At 43.7% G+C, this 17,988-nt stretch overlaps 1 protein-coding gene across 1 annotated transcript in view; it reads right to left on the bottom strand.

The window, feature by feature from the left end:
- Positions 1-623: 623 nt before the first annotated feature.
- Positions 624-17,988, bottom strand: part of LOC110503110 (zinc finger matrin-type protein 4-like) — an 80,447-nt gene continuing 63,082 nt past the window's right edge. The window contains exons 4-5 of the mRNA XM_036959902.1: positions 1,578-1,867; positions 624-638 (exon numbers count right to left, since the gene is read on the bottom strand). Of these exons, the coding sequence (XP_036815797.1) occupies positions 624-638; positions 1,578-1,867 (305 nt within the window). The remainder of the gene's footprint in view (positions 639-1,577; positions 1,868-17,988) is intronic.

Here is a 17,988-nt window from a genome sequence, read left to right as displayed (position 1 = left end):
ATGTTTTTGTGCTGGTCAAGGGCAGTCAAGTCTGGAGTGAACCAAGGCCTGTATCTGTTCTTAGTTCTACATTTTTTGAAAGGGACATGCTTATTTAAGATGTGGGGGGAAAGCACTTTTAAAGAACAACCAGGTATCCTCTACTGACATGATGAGATCAATATCCTTCCAGGATGCCCGGAAACAAAATCTACCCTACCTGGATGCCTGATTAGTGATTAGTTTGACTTGTCTGCACAGGGCACTGAGTCATTTGTAATTATATATAATATAAAATATATGTAATAATTGATGTAGTGATTAAGAAAAACATGCTGTTTAACTCCCACCTACACTAGTATAATAGATCGCTTAGGGTCATATTGTACAGTGTGTAGGTGGAGCGATCAAATCAGATCACAGTGTGTGTGTGTGTGTGTGTGTGTCAGCTTCAATGCATGGGAAGCTAATGAAGATGATGAATGAGGCATGACAACATTAGTACCCTGGTAGTAGTCCTTAGGGATACATGCACCCACACACACACACACCCAAGCACACACCCACCCAGACGCATACACATGCACACACATAGAGGACAGTGAAAGAGAGAGATGGGAGGTAGGTAGAGTAAAGCATATGTTTCAAAAAGAAGAAGACTGAGAACGGGATAGAAGTTGAGGAAAGGGAATGGAAAAATAAGAACATTCAGACCCTAAGGTGGGCCTAAATTCCCTCTCTCGCTGTCTCACTGTATACCTTTTGCTCATCCGTCTTCTCTCTATTTCAAATGTTCAATATCTCCTATTCCCCATTTATAATGCCAATAGGTCTAACCTCAGCAGGCTAACACAGTCCTGTTCAGGCACTTTGTTCCGTTAACTAGAGGGTATCTGGTTCAAGTCCCACTCTTGCTGATCCTGCCTCAATCGCTACATCACTATGATATAATACAGTGCGTTAGATAATACAGTGTAAACTGGGCCATATTGTAGCACCCACTCACTCATATCTGATGATTATTATCATATTAGTCTTTATTGAGTGGCATCAGGTGCACACAGGGTACTTAACCGGGACAGCTATCCCCCTCACTCACAATCTGTGTGTGTGCCTTTGTATGTCTGTGTGTGTGTGTGTATGTGTGTGTGTGTGTGTGTGTGTGTGTGTGTATGTGTGTGTGTGTGTGTGTGTGTGTGTGTGAGTGAGTGAGTGCACTCAGTTTACTATGGAAACTGCTCATAACAGGCCAGGCTGCCAACAGAATAAATAATGTCAAGTTATGTAATGTGTGTGTCATGCATAATGAACAGCACTTGTTTGCTCTGTGATTAATCTATCCATTTTATGTATTCTAGTTCGTTTGAGTGTGATGCAAAAGTCAAATCTCTATGAATTCTTTATAAAGCTTTTAAAAAACAAGTGCAATGTTTATTATTATAAAGTAATACAATCTAAAATTATACATATGGATCCTACCACCAAATGTCTTGTCAGTTTCTCCAGTTATACCATGCTGTGTTTCTGTAGCATTTCTTTCCCTCGTAGTGCTACTAAGCCTAATTTTAACCCTTAACCCTTAACCCCTGACATCTAACCTTTATCTCCTCACCTGTAGTTTCAGTAGCGTCCAGACTGCCAGCTAGCTGCTCCAGTAGTCGCACTCTGGCTGCATTCCTGCGATGTTTTTTCCCCTCGTAGTGTTGCTGGGCCATCAGAGGATTGTTGAACCAGGCTCCACACAGACAGCAGTACTTCCCTGTCTCACCACTCCCACCACCACTACCCACCACCGCCACCTGGGGTGCTAGAGAGGAGGGCCATGGTAGGGCAGGTGAGGCATGGGGAGGGGTGGAGTCACTGGGCTGGGGGGTAGAAGGGGATGAGTCTGGGGGAGTGAGGGAAAAGGGAAAGGAGATAGAAGGGAGCACGGAAAAGGGGGTAGGGTGGGAGATAGGATAATGAAGGGTAGGGGATAAGGGTGGGATAAGAGGGGCAGGAAGGAGAGGAGAAGAGACAACAATATAAATATAAGGGAAGGAGAAACAGGAGGAGGGAGGAGAGGGGGAGAGGAAGAGCACATTAAAATCATCTCAAATAAATAATAGACTACAAACATCAATAAATTCTAATTGTTGTAATGAGTCCATCGGAAATTACATCTACATCAAAACATTAGAGCGGTGTTGAGAGTCACACTAAAGCATGTGCACACACATACACACACACACACAGTCAATAAGGTACCTGGCAAGACCACCTCACAGGGGACTGCTGTGAGCACAGAGCGATATATTGCTCCCGGCCTGATCCATGAAGGCCAGATGAGGGTCAGAGAAAGGCCAACTGCAGTCCCGAGACCATCTTACTCTCAGACTGTCGAGGCAAAGCGTGTGTGTGTTTGTGTGTGTTTAACTGGTACAGTGCCTTGCGAAAGTATTCGGCCCCCTTGAACTTTGCGACCTCTTGCCACATTTCATGCTTCAAACATAAAGATATAAACTGTATTTGTTTGTGAAGAATCAACAACAAGTGGGACACAATCATGAAGTGGAACGACATTTATTGGATATTTCAAACTTTTTTAACAAATCAAAAACTGAAAAATTGGGCGTGCAAAATTATTCAGCCCCCTTAAGTTAATACTTTGTAGCGCCACCTTTTGCTGCGATTACAGCTGTAAGTCGCTTGGGGTATGTCTCTATCAGTTTTGCACATCGAGAGACTGACATTTTTCCCATTCCTCCTTGCAAAACAGCTCGAGCTCAGTGAGGTTGGATGGAGAGCATTTGTGAACAGCAGTTTTCAGTTCTTTCCACAGATTCTCGATTGGATTCAGGTCTGGACTTTGACTTGGCCATTCTAACACCTGGATATGTTTATTTTTGAACCATTCCATTGTAGATTTTGCTTTATGTTTTGGATCATTGTCTTGTTGGAAGACAAATCTCCGTCCCAGTCTCAGGTCTTTTGCAGACTCCATCAGGTTTTCTTCCAGAATGGTCCTGTATTTGGCTCCATCCATCTTCCCATCAATTTTAACCATCTTCCCTGTCCCTGCTGAAGAAAAGCAGGCCCAAACCATGATGCTGCCACCACCATGTTTGACAGTGGGGATGGTGTGTTCAGCTGTGTTGCTTTTACGCCAAACATAACGTTTTGCATTGTTGCCAAAAAGTTAAATTTTGCTTTCATCTGACCAGAGCACCTTCTTCCACATGTTTGGTGTGTCTCCCAGGTGGCTTGTGGCAAACTTTAAACGACACTTTTTATGGATATCTTTAAGAAATGGCTTTCTTCTTGCCACTCTTCCATAAAGGCCAGATTTGTGCAATATACGACTGATTGTTGTCCTATGGACAGAGTCTCCCACCTCATCTGTAGATCTCTGCAGTTCATCCAGAGCGATCATGGGCCTCTTGGCTGCATCTCTGATCAGTCTTCTCCTTGTATGAGCTGAAAGTTTAGAGGGACGGCCAGGTCTTGGTAGATTTGCAGTGGTCTGATACTCCTTCCATTTCAATATTATCACTTGCATAGTGCTCCTTGGGATGTTTAAAGCTTGGGAAATCTTTTTGTATCCAAATCCGGCTTTAAACTTTTTCACAACAGTATCTCGGACCTGCCTGGTGTGTTCCTTGTTCTTCATGATGCTCTCTGCGCTTTTAACGGACCTCTGAGACTATCACAGTGCAGGTGCATTTATACGGAGACTTGATTACACACAGGTGGATTGTATTTATCATCATTAGTCATTTAGGTCAACATTGGATCATTCAGAGATCCTCACTGAACTTCTGGAGAGAGTTTGCTGCACTGAAAGTAAAGGGGCTGAATAATTTTGCACGCCCAATTTTTCATTTTTTGATTTGTTAAAAAAGTTTGAAATATCCAATAAATGTCGTTCCACTTCATGATTGTGTCCCACTTGTTGTTGATTCTTCACAAAAAAATACAGTTTTATATCTTTATGTTTGAATTCTGAAATGTGGCAAAAGGTCGCAAAGTTCAAGGGGGCCGAATACTTTCGCAAGGCACTGTATATTTGTTAATTGCGTGTGTGCTTGTCAGTGTGTTTTGTGTGTGCGTCATATGTTTTGTGTATGTGTGTCATATGCTAATGTCACAAGCAATCTCCATAGACAAACATTGGCAGTAGAATGTCTTTACTTAAGAGCTCAGTGACTTTCAATGTGGCACTGTCATAGGTTGCCACCGTTCCAACAAGTCAGTTCGTCAAATTTCTGCCCTGCTAGAGCTGTCCTGGTCAACTGTAAGTGCTAGGAGAAACAACGGCTCAGAGGTAGGCCACACAAGCTCACAAAATAGGATCGCCGAGTGCTGAAGCGCTTAGCGCGTAAAACCGTCTATCCTCAGTTGCAACACTCACTACTGAGTTCCAAATAACCTCAGGAAGCAAAGTCATCACAATAACTGTTCGTTGGAAACTTCATGAAATGGGTTTCCATGGCCGAGCAGCCACACACAACCCTAAGATCACCATGCGCAATGTCAAGCATCGGCTGAAGTGGTGTAAACCTCACCGCCATTCGACTCAGGACCAGTGGGAACGCATTCTAGCTGTCCGACGGACAAATCTGGGAATGGTGGAAGCCAGGAGAACACTACCTGCCCCAATGCATAGTGCCAACTGTAAAGTTTGGTGGACAAGGAATAATCGTCTGGGGCTGTTTTTCATGGTTCGGGCTAGACCTCTAAGTTCAAGTGAAGGGAAATATTAACACTACAGCATAGAATGACATTCTAGACGATTCTGTGCTTCCAACTTTGTGCCAACAGTTTGGGGAAGGCCCTTTCCTGTTTCAGCATAGCAATGCCCCCATGCACAAAGCGAGGTCTATACAGAAATTGTTCGTCGAGATCGGTGTGGAAGAACTTGACTGGCCTACACAGAACACTGACCTCAACCCCATCAAGTAGCTTTGGGATGAACTGGAACGCCAACTGCGAGCCAGGCCTAATCGCCCAACACCATTGCCTGACCTCACTAATGCTCTTGTGGCTGATGGATGCAAGTCCCTGCAGCAATGTTCCACCATCTAGTAGAAAGCCTTCCCAGAAGAGTGGAGGCTGTTATTGCAGCAAAGGGGGGACAACCTCCATATTAAGGCACATGATTTTGGAATGCCATATTTAACGAGCAGGTGTCCACATACTTTTGGTCATGTAGTGTAAGTGTGCATGTGCGCTAGTACATGTCATGTCATATGTATGCTTCTGTGTGTGTGACCATTCATCAGACATTTCTCTCTTCCCCCTCATATTCTGTAAAGATAAAAAAGAGAAGTGGATGTATTCTAGGTGACCCTGTTGAAAAATGGCAGCCTGGTTACCACGGAAACAGGCCATTAATAGCCCAAGCGCCGACAGGATGAGACCCGGGGTCACAGACTGTGGTGTGTGTTGTGAGTGTGTTGTGTGTGTGTGTTTGTCAATCTCTCTGTGTGTGTGTATGTATGTGTGTGTGTGTGGCATGGAGCGACATAACAGGTCACTCATGACTCGCAGATGCCAGACACAAAAGGGAGTGTGTGTGAGTGTTTGCGTGTGACGGCAAGCATTTGAAAGTGTGAGCTGTGTATGTTTGCATGAGGGTGTGTGTGCATGTATGCATGTAAAGGTGTGTGTATGAGTGAGTGCATTGTAAAATCCAAATCAAATCAAATGTTATTGGTCACATACACATGGTTAACAATGTTAATCCGAGTGCAACGAAATGCTTGTGCTTCTATTACAACAGTGTAATATCTAACAAGTAATCTAACCATTCCCCAACAACTACCTAACACACAAATCTAAAAGGATGGAATAAGAATATGTACATATAAATATATGGATGAGCGATGGCCGAGCATCAGAGGCAAGATGCAATAGATGGTATAAGATGTAGTATAAACATATGACATGAGTAATGTAAGATATGTAAACATTAATAAAGTGGCATTGTTTAAAGTGACTAGTGAGTCTCTCAGGAACCAATACACACAGTCAGTCAGGAAAGCAAAGACTAGCTTTTTCAAACAGAAATTTGCATCCTATAGCTCTAACTCCAAAAAGTTTTGGGACACTGTTAAGTCCATGGAGAATAAGAGCACCTCCTCCCAGCTGCCCACTTCACTGAGGCTAGGTAACACTGTCACCAACAATAAATCCACGATAATCGAGAATTTCAAGAAGCATTTCACTACGGCTGGCCATGCTTTCCACCTGGCTACCCCAACCCCAACAGCTCCGAACACCCCGCAGCTACTTGCCCAAGCCTCCCCAGCTTCTCCTTCACCCAAATCCAGATAGCTGATGTTCTGAAAGAGCTGCAAAACCTGGACCCCTACAAATCAGCTGGGCTAGACAATCTGGACCATCTCTTTCTAACATTATCTGCCGACATTGTTGCAATCCCTATTACCAGTCTGTTAAACCTCTCTTTTGTATCATCCAAGATCCCTAAAGATTGGAAAGCTGCCGCGGTCATACCCCTCTTCAAAAGGGGGTGACACTCTAGACCCTAACCGTTATAGACCTATATCCATCCTGCCCTGCCTATCTAAAGTATTCTAAAGATCGATTCGAATCCCACTGTATCTTCTCCGCTGTGCAATCCGGTTTCCGAGCTGGTCACGGGTGCACCTCAGCCACGCTCAAGGTACTAAATGATATCATAACGGCCATCGATAAAAGACAGCACTGTGCAGCCGTCTTCATCGACCTGGCCAAGGCTTTTGACTCTGTCAATCACCGTATTCTCATCGGCAGACTCAACAGCCTTGGTTTCTCTAATGACTGCCTTGCCTGGTTAACCAACTACTTCTCAGACAGAGTTCAGTGTGTCAAATCGGAGGGCCTGTTGTCTGGACCTCTGGCAGTCTCTATGGGGGTACCACAGGGTTCAATTGTCGGGCCGACGCTTACCTGGTGAAATAAAAATAAATAAAAATGTAGGCAGCAGCCTCTCTGAGTTAGTTATTGCTGTTTAGCAGTCTGATGGCATTGAGATAGAAGCTGTTTTTCAGTCTCTCAGTCCCAGCTTTGATGCACCTGTACTGACCTCACATTCTGGATGGTAGCAGGGTGAACAGGCAGTGGCTCGGGTGGTTGTTGTCCTTGATTATCTTTTTGGCCTTCCTGCGACATCAGGTGCTGTAGGTGTCCTGGTGCGCAGGTAGTTTGCACCCCGGTGATGCGTTGTGCAGACCGCACCATACTCTGGAGAGCCTTGCGGTTTTGGGCGGTGCAGTTGCCGTATCAGGCGGTGATACAGCCTGACAGGATGCTCTTTATTGTGCATCTGTATAAAGTTTGTCAGGGTTTTAGGTGACAAGACAAATGTCTTCAGCCTCCTGAGGTTGAAGAGGCAATGTTGCTCCTTCTTCACCACACTGTCTTTGTGGGTGTACCATTTAAGTTTGTTTGTGATGTGTACACCTAGGAACTTAAAACTTTCCACCTTCTCCACTACTGTCCCTTCGATGTGGATGGGGGGGTACTCCCTCTGCTGTTCCCTGAAGTCCACGATAATCTTCTTTGTTTTGTTAACGTTGAGTGAGAGGTTGTTTTCCTGACACCACACTCCGAGTTCCCTCACCTCCTCCCTGTAGGCCGTCTCGTCGTTGTTGGTAATCAACCCACTATTGTTGTGTTGTCTGCAAACTTGATGATTGAGTTGGAGGCGTGCATGGCCATGCAGTCATGGGTGAACAGGGAGTACATGAGGGGGCTGAGGACGCGCCCTTGTGGGGCCCCAGTGTTGAGGGTCAGCGAAGTGGAGATGTTGTTTCTTACCTTCACGACCTCGGGGAAGCCCGTCAGAACGTCCAGGTCCCAATTGCACAGGGCGGGGTTGAGACCCAGGGCCTCCAGCTTAATGATGAGCTTGGATGGTACTATGGTGTTGAATGCTGAGCTGTAGTCAATGAACAGAATTCTTACATAGGTATTCCTCTTGTCTAGATGGGATAGAGCAGTGTGCAGTGTCTGATGGTGATTGAATCGTCTGTGGACCTGTTGGGGCGTTGTGCAAACTGAAGTGGGTCTAGGGTGGCAGGTAAAGTGGAAGTGATATGATCCTTGACTAGTCTCTCAAAGCACTTCATGATGACAGAAGTGAGTGCTATGGGGCGATAGTCATTTAGTTCAGTTATCTTTGCCTTCTTGGGTACAGGAACAATAGTGGCCATCTTGAAGCATGTGGGGACAGCAGACTGGGATAGGGAGAGATTGAATATGTCCATAAACACACCAGCCAGCTGGTCTGCGCATGCTCTGTGGACGCGACTAGGGATGCCGCCTGGGCCAGCAGCCTCGTGAGGGTTAACACGTTTAAATGTTTTACTCACGTTGGCCACGGAGAAAGAGAGGGCGGGCCCGCAGTCCTTCTTAGCGGGCTGCATCAGTGGCACTGTATTATCCTCAAAGCGGGCAAAGAAGGTGTTTAGTTTGTCTGGAAGCAATACGTTGGTGACCATGACTTGGCTGGTTTCTTTTTGTAGTCCATAATTACCTGTAAGCCCTGTCACTTACATCTCGTGTCTGAGCTGTTGAATTGCGACTTTTTCCCAATACCAACATTTCGCTTGTTTGATTGCCTTGCGGATGGAATAACTACAGTGCTTATATTCAGCCATATGCCCAGTCCTCTTTCCGTGGTTAAATTAGGTGGTTCACACTTTCAGTTTGCGCGAATGCCACCAGCCATCCATGGTTTTGTTTAGGGTAGGTTTTTATAGTGGGTACAACATCGTCAATGCACTTCCTTAAAAAGCCACTCACTGAGTCAGCGTATGGATCGATGTTATTCTCTGAGACTGTCCGGAACATTTCACAGAGCAAGGCAATCTTGAAGCGTAGATTCCGATTGGTCAGACCAGCGTTGAATGGTTCTAGTCATGGTTACATCCTGTTTGAGTTTATGCCTATAGGACGTTAGGAGCAAGATGGAGTTGTGGTCGGATTTGCCGAAGGAAGGGTGAGGGAGGACCTTGTATGCATTGCGCAAGTTGGAGTAGCAGTGGTCCAATGCATGCTTGTGGGTCATTGTTGAAGATGTGCTTAGTGAAAGCAGAGAGAGTGGTTTGTTAGGTACATAGCCAAATACTGTAGTGTGAGAAAGCTATGATGCGAGATGGCTTGTCAAACTGTCTAGTTCTGCCATCTACACAGTGCTAGTGTCTTTAGAGTGCTACTCAGAAAATACTTTTCATTTTCCACTTCACATCTTCATCACATATTTGACATTGTCAGTCGTACACTGAGTATACCAAACATTAGGAATATCTTCCTAATATTGAGTTGCACCCTCCACCACCTTCCTTTTGCCCTCATGACAGCCTCAATTCGTTGGGACAGGAAAAACCCAGCAGCGTTGAAGTCCTTGACACAAACCAGCGCGCCTGGCACCTACTACCACAACCCATTCAAAGGCACTTATATGAATGGCAATCAATGGCTCAATTGTCTGAAGGCTTAAAAATCATTCTTTAATCTGTTTCCTCCCCTTCATCTACACTAATTGATGTGGATTTAACAGGTGACATCAATAAGGGATCACAGTCTTCACTTGTATTCACCTGGCCAGTCTATGTCATTGTCACGAGAATTTTCAATCCCAATGATAATAACTGACAATCAATAGCTCTGCCCAATCCCCGAGATCTGTAAGACCATGGGTTTAATAATAATTAGTCAAAGATAGTACAGTTTATTCACGAGAGCGCTCTGAAGTCCATTATTCAAAGACACCCATTTTATAGCTGCGCACACAAACAGTTGGTGAGTTTTATCCTTCTCCATAGTTCTCACCACTGTGTATCACTACCCAGCTGACAGTTCCATTCCCACGAGATTAGGGAAACCTTGAGGGGTACTCCCTATGCTATCAAAAGTTTCTCAGAGGCCTAGCCAGGTCGGTTCAAACACAGATGAATTGTTCTTCGGTATTTTCTTAGGCACACACAAGTTCAAATCCTAAACTAAGCCTTGCTCAGACAGTCTGTGTTTTTCCACTATACAGATACATTGTTTAATCGAATTCTGACTAAAACTACACACATCATCAGATTATAATTTTATGATTCTAATCAATTTCATACAATTATAAGGTTTCAGAGTGGAATTACGTAATCAGTCATGGAAAGAGCAAGTGTTCTCAATGTTTTGTATACTCAGTGTATATCGGTATAATATATCTGATGGCTCTGTAGGATACATCATTGCCTTGTCCATGTCTTAGGTGCAGGGTTGGTTGAGTAACACATTACATGAAATCCGTTACATGTAAGGGATTACCAAAACATGGTAACTGTAATCCGTTACGTTACCAGCAAAAATATTGTAATCAGATTACAGATTCTTTTGAAAAACGAAATGATTACTTATAAAAATAAATCTTGTGACAGTTGTTTTCTCAGTAACATTCAAATCATCATTGAAAAAACGTGCAAATTTAAGTTTGTTCCACCTGAGCGAGTCTGACCACAAGTCAGAGACCACTGTGATGACACACCAAATGTGTTTGATAGATCGTGGGAAAAGAGCAGGTATAGGCTTTTGTAGGCTACAGTCCAAGGTATGTCTTCCAATGGTGCGACTGCTGTCGGCATCCAGAGATGAATAAACACTTAGAGGTAAGGATGACAGCAGTGGTGTAGTCTACGGCGATACGGATATCACTTATTATTGACATCTACATAGCGCATTGATGTGAATCACACTTCTGCTCTCTTATTTCGATATTTGAGCCTTGTGAATTGTGGCTGCTGTCTGTTCACAAATCTAAATGTGTATTTGAACACAATAATGGTTGAATTCAAGATGTTTAAGCTGCCTATCAAACATTGTTTTTGAAACCAGTGGACAGCCAGTGAAAAATGTGTTCTTGGAACAGCTGCGTAGTGCGAATCCCAGCCTATGGAACAAAAAGAGGACTTTTATTGCTTAATCTAATTAATGCTGATAAAAAACAAAATCAATACTGTAGGCCTAATGGACACATGCTCAAACTCACACACTTTTGATAGACTTAAAGCGGCAATCTATAGTTGCTACATCCATTTTTTTTACTTATACTGTATATACAGTTGAAGTCTACATACACTTAGGTTTACATACACTTAGGTTGGAGTCATTAAAACTTGTTTTTCAACCACTCTACAAATTTCTTGTTAGCAAACTGTAGTTTTGGCAAGTAGGTTAGGACATCTACTTTGTGCAAGACACAAGTCATTTTTCCAACAATTGTTTACAGAGATTATTTCACTTATAATTCACTCTATCACAATTCCAGTGGGTCAGAAGTTTACATACACTAAGTTGACTGTATCTAAATTCCAGAAAATTATGTCATGGCTTTAGAAGGTTCTGATAGGCTAATTGACATAATTTGAGTCAATTGGAGGTGTACCTGTGGAAGAATTTCAAGGCCTACCTTCAAACTAAGTGCCTCTGTGCTTGACATCATGGGAAAATCAAAAGAAATCAGCCAAGACCTCAAAAAAACATTGAAGCCCTCCACAAGTCTGGTTAATCATTGGGAGCAATTTCCAAACGCCTGAAGGTACCACGTTCATCTGTAAAAACAATAGTACACAAGTATAAACACCATGGGACCACACAGCGTCATATCGCTCAGGAGGAGACACGTTCTGTGTCCTAGAGATGAACGTAGTTTTGTGAGAAAAGTGCAAATCATTCCCAGAACATCAGCCAAGTACCTTGTGAAGATGCTGGAAGAAACAGGTACAAAAGTATAGAAATCCACAGTAAAACGAGTCCTATATCGACATGACCTGAAAGGCTGCTCAGAAAGGAAGAAGCCACTGCTCCAAAACCACCATAAAAAAGCCAGACTAGGGTTTGCAACTGCACATGGGGACAAAGATCGAACTTTTGGAGATATGTCCTCTGGTCTGATGAAACAAAAATAGAACTATTTGGCCATAATGACCATCCTTATTTTTGGAGGAAAAAGGGGGAGGCTTGCAAGCCGAAGATCACCATCCCAAATGTGAAGCACGGGGGTGGCAGCATCATGTTGTGGGGGTGCTTTGCGGCAGGAGGGACTGGTGCACTTCACAAAATAGATGGCTTCATGAGGTAGGAAAATTATGTGGGTATATTGAAGAGACATCTCAATACATTAGTCAGGAAGTTACAGCTTGGTCACAAATGGGTCTTCCAAACGGACAATGACCCCAAGCATACTTCCAAAGTTGTGGCAAAATGGCTTAAGGGCAACAAAGTCAAGGTATTGGAGTGGCCATCACAAAGCTCTGACCTCAATCCCATAGAACATTTTTGGGCAGAACTGAAAAAGCGAGTGCGAGCAAGGAGGCCTACAAACCTGACTCAGTTACACCAGCGCTGTCAGGAGGAATGGGCCAAAATTCACCCAACTTATTGTGGGAAGCTTGTGGAAGGCTCCCGGAAACGTTTGACCCAAGTTAAACAATTTAAAGTCAATGCTACCAAATACTAATTGAGTGTATGTAAACTTCTGACCCACTGGGAATGTGATGAAAGAAAGAAAAGCTGAAATAAATCATTCAACTGTAACTTATTAATGCCTCATGAGCTTAGTTAAATTGTCACACTCCATGAAAACCCAAAATATAAGCTTGTTTTTCTCCAATGTTTGTAAACATTGTAATTGTAAACGAACACTGTACAGCCTCAATACATGGTTAAAACAATAATGTTGATATCATGGATGGTCAGTCCTTGCATCCATAGCTCTGTCTATTAATCTGAGAGTGGTTACATTTCTCCTTACCTATCCCTCAGCTTTTTACCAAAACAGAGGTGGGGCGACCGTTTTGTTATTGTTTCCTCTGTGGATTTGCCCTTTAAACAGCTACATATTATCAAGATATCAAAGTGTCACCAACAAGAAGGTAAACAATAGCCTATAGAAAATGCGTCATATGGCATTACTTTTTCACGTGTAAATAGCACTTTTCAGTAGTGCTCAAAGCATGCCATTCCATAAGCGCAGCATTTATTTTTCAACTTGAATCAATTAGCCCAATCAGTCCTCCATGACAACCACATCATAAACAACAGCTAATAAATCCTTCATTTCGGGGTTATGCTCAGGTAAAACAATTAGACTAATCTCTACTTCCATATTTCCAAGTCCTATTCTTGAAGATTAAGGGGTATAACATTTATTGGATTGACTGGAATTCTGATAGACTTTGTGTTTTAATGTAAAGATATAACTTAATCGTATTATTATATGTAGTAGAAAGCGATTGGTTAGAAGAAGCCTACATAACCAACACATGAAGTAAAATTTAACATCTATATATGGCCAGCTATGTAAACTCTGACATTGATTTATCCTGCAATAGATGTGGTTCAATTGTCTTTTTGTCTTCTTCTAATGCCTCTTAAGAGGAAAGTAATCAAATTACATTACTGAGTTTGGGTGATCTAAAAGTTATGTTACTGATTACAGTCTTGGGCAGGTAACTCTAACAAATTAGATTAAGAAAGTGACCTAAACCAACACTGCTTAGGTGTGTATTTTTGAACAGAGAGAGAGAGGAGTGTGTGCATTTGTTGGTAATGCCGTGAGCTCGTTAGTTAGAAATACTTTGGCTAAATGGGTCCTTGTTCACATAGTTACAGTATCTAGGGCTGTGTCTCTGTACCTCTCACCAACTCACACTCATATGCACACACGCACGCAAATACATACGCAAATCCACACACACACACACACACACACACACACACACACACACACACACACACACACACACACACACACAAGCAAACGCAGGCAAATACACTTGTGCATGCACGTACGCACGCACAAAAACACACACACACACACACAAACACACACAAGAGAGAAACAGAGAGAATTATTAATTCCTGTCCTCCAGAGAGGAGAAAAGAACTACAGCTGAAGTAGTTGTGAGAGGGGGAATATATATATAGAGAGAGAGACAAAGGAAGAGTGTGTGTGTGTATTTGAGATAAAAGCTAGTACGAGAATGTGCTTGCCTGCATGCTTGTCTGTGTGTATGTGTGTGTATGTGTTTGTGTATGTATGTGTGTGCTTGTGGTTATGGCTGTGAGAGCAACAGGGTTTGATGTGCTGACAGTTCAAAGGAACAACATATGCTGAGCAGCAACAGGGAGAGAGACCTTGTTGTTCTCCACCGTCCTTTTATATCACTCACTTTTTTCAATATCTGTAAAGCAGAAGAAAGTGCTTTTTACAGAGGGATTGGAGTGCATGACAATGGAAATGAGAGGGGGGAGAGAGACAGAGAGAGAGAGAAAGAGAGACAGAGAGAGAGATTGCTTTGGCAATGTAAACATGTTTCCCATGCCAATAAAGCATCTACGAATTGAACTGAGAGAGAGAGAGAGAGAGAGAGAGAGAGAGAGAGAGAGAGAGAGAGAGAGAGAGAGAGAGAGAGAGAGAGAGAGAGAGAGAACGAGAGAGAGAGAGAGAACGAGAGAGAGAGAGAGAGAGAACGAGAGAGAGAGATAGAGATAGAGAGAGCGAGAGAGAAAGAGAGCGAGAGAGAGAGAGAGAGAGAGAGAGAGAGAGAGAGAGAACGAGTGAGAGAGAGAGAGAGAACGAGAGAGAGAGAGAGAGAGAGAGACAGGAGGAGGAGGAGGAAGAGGAGGAGGACTGCACTTACAGACCAAGCAGAGATGGGATGGGTGAGTCATTGTAAATAAAAATGTGTTCTTAACTGACTTGCCTAGTTTAAATAAAGGTTAAATAAATTTAATAAAAATTGACAGAGAGGGGAGGCAGATGTTCTTAATGGCCCTTTTCCCATTCCATCGTTTCATCCTCCACTCTCTACCTCTCTTTACATCTCTGGCTATGTGTGTGTTTAGATAGCTGTCCAGACTGATCACTAGTGTCACGCCTGTCCTGATCAGGTCAGGTTACAGGAGACCACAACCCTACAGATTATCTCTCAACCACAACAGAGGAGAGATCTAGGGGTCTGAAGATGTGGGGGTTTTATGACCCCTCACACCCCTGGTAAATCTCAGGCCACAGACAAATTCCTTTGTCCTGTTACTATGTAGAACCAGCCTCAGAACATTAAACATGAAATAAAGGGATTTGGAACAATGGTTTCTGTCAGCCACAATAGTGGTCATGACGATAGATGGAATATGAAAATGTATGTCATTTTTTTATTTTTATTAAAGGTTAATACTTATTGGTGAGACCCGGGTCAGTGCAGATTCACGGACTATACGACGTTCAGAACCAGATTGTAGAGGTAACTGGTTAATGAGTGGCTGTTGTAAAATCGATATTCTGATATTCTTTGAGTTAATTTGGGAAATAAAAACTCAATAAAAACTAGTTTTCCCATGGTGCCCCAGGTTAATGAGTTAATAATTGTTTGATTCAGTTAATCACGCAATTAGAAACTTTTAATAATTCGATGAGCAACAGTCGTCACATTAACTAATACAACGTCACAACATATTTGTGCCCCCTGTGAGGAATCTAATATAGGACGAGGCCGCACTGTTGGGTTAATTCCATACTAATTGTGTAACAAGATACATACACTGCTCAAAAAAATAAAGGGAACACTTAAACAACACAATGTAACTCCAAGTCAATCACACTTCTGTGAAATCAAACTGTCCACTTAGGAAGCAACACTGATTGACAATAAATTTCACATGCTGTTGTGCAAATGGAATAGGCAATTAGCAAGACACCCCCAATAAAGGAGTGGTTCTGCAGGTGGTGACCACAGACCACTTCTCAGTTCCTATGCTTCCTGGCTGATGTTTTGGTCACTTTTGAATGCTGGCGGTGCTTTCACTCTAGTGGTAGCATGAGACGGAGTCTACAACCCACACAAGTGGCTCAGGTAGTGCAGCTCATCCAGGATGGCACATCAATGCGAGCTGTGGCAGGAAGGTTTGCTGTGTCTGTCAGCGTAGTGTCCAGAGCATGGAGGCGGTATCAGGAGACAGGCCAGTACATCAGGAGACGTGGAGGAGGCCGTAGGAGGGCAACAACCCAGCAGCAGGACAGCTACCTCCGCCTTTGTGCAAGGAGGAGCAGGAGGAGCACTGCCAGAGCCCTGCAAAATGACCTCCAGCAGGCCACAAATGTGCATGTGTCTGCTCAAACGGTCAGAAACAGACTCCATGAGGGTGGTATGAGGGCCCGACGTCCACAGGTGGGGGTTGTGCTTACTACAGCCCAACAACGTGCAGGACGTTTGGCATTTGCCAGAGAACACCAAGATTGGCAAATTCGCCACTGGCGCCCTGTGCTCTTCACAGATGAAAGCAGGTTCACACTGAGCACATGTGACAGACGTGACAGAGTCTGGAGACGCCATGGAGAACGTTCTGCTGCCTGCAACATCCTCCAGCATGACCGGTTTGGCGGTGGGTCAGTCATGGTGTGGGGTGGCATTTCTTTGGGGGGCCGCACAGCCCCCCATGTGCTCGCCAGAGGGAGCCTGACTGTCATTAGGTACTGAGATGAGATCCTCAGACCCCTTGTGAGACCATATGCTGGTGCGGTTGGCCCTGGGTTCCTCCTAATGCAAGACAATGCTAGACCTCATGTGGCTGGAGTGTGTCAGCAGTTCCTGCAAGAGGAAGGCATTGATGCTATGGACCGCCCATTCCCCAGACCTGAATCCAATTGAGCACATCTTGGACATCATGTCTCGCTCCATCCACCAACGCCACGTTGCACCACAGACTGTTCAGGAGTTGGCGGATGCTTTAGTCTAGGTCTGGGAGGAGATCCCTCAGGAGACCATCCGCCACCTCATCAGGAGCATGCCCAGGCGTTGTAGGGAGGTCATACAGGCACGTGGGATGCCACACACACACACACTACTGAGCCTCATTTTGACTTGCTTTAAGGACATTACATCAAAGTTGGATCAGCTTGAAGTGTGGTTTTCCACTTTAATTTTGAGTGTGACTCCAAATCCAGACCTCCATGGGTTGATAAATTTGATTTCCATTGATAATTTTTTGTGTGATTTTGTTGTCAGCACATTCAACTATGTAAAGAAAAAAGTATATAATAAGAATATTTCATTCATTCAAATCTAGCATGTGTTATTTTAGTGTTCCCTTTATTTCTTTGAGCAGTGTATATACCATAAATAGCTATAGGCAGGACTAGTGCGGGAGAGAAGCGTCTGTGTGTGTGACTTTCAATTGCACCCAGATACTGGTCTGGAGAGAACCACAACTGTGGTATTTCTGACGAAAGCCAGTGTGTAGGGGGGGGGGTCTACTGAATGCTACGAGCTAGGGCATAGGTACCAGCCGATGCAGGCATTCTGAGAATAATACTAGTTGGGCCCAACTTAGTGTTATTTCTGTTGATTGCTTTCAGGAGCGACCTGACTCGGTCATAAGCAATTCCTAGAGCAGAGGACATATGAGCCAGCCATTACGGAAATTGGAGTAGATATATTCGTTTGACCGAAGCGAAGTCATTATCTCTCCACCTCTCGTGTTAGGTAACGTGAAGAGTATAAGGGTGGAACGTGAGACGTCACCTAGTAAACCCGTTCCCTTGTTGGAGGGAACTTCCCTTGTGCAGCGAGTTGGAAACCCCGCGCAAGGAAAGCTAAGCATTGCGCCAGATGCTAAGCTAACAAAGGGCAGCAGCCATTTTTGTTTTCTCCTTTGTTCATTGGGAATTCTCGCGCCAGGCGGGAATCCTGTGAGATCTCAGCTTGCGCTATCAGTAACCTCTGGCGACAAATTGCCAGCCATTTTTCTGTGAAACAATTCAGGTTACGCTGTAGGATATGAAACCAGTCTCAACTGATTGGATAATATTGTCTTTCAATTTTATACATACATTCAATTTATACACTACCTTTCGGGGTTGAATATGGGAATAAAACACAAACGAATGTGTTCTAATCAATGAGACATGGTTAAACTGTTCCACATGAACTTAGAGATAGCAACTATTTCAGGTTAATTAAAGCTAATCCCTGTAGC

The sequence above is a fragment of the Oncorhynchus mykiss genome, chromosome 23 (genome assembly GCF_013265735.2).
Source record: "Oncorhynchus mykiss isolate Arlee chromosome 23, USDA_OmykA_1.1, whole genome shotgun sequence".
NCBI classification, from domain to species: Eukaryota; Metazoa; Chordata; class Actinopteri; order Salmoniformes; family Salmonidae; genus Oncorhynchus; species Oncorhynchus mykiss.
The sequence above is the reverse complement of the archived record's forward strand: the minus strand, read 5'-3'. Positions and strand labels throughout refer to the sequence as shown.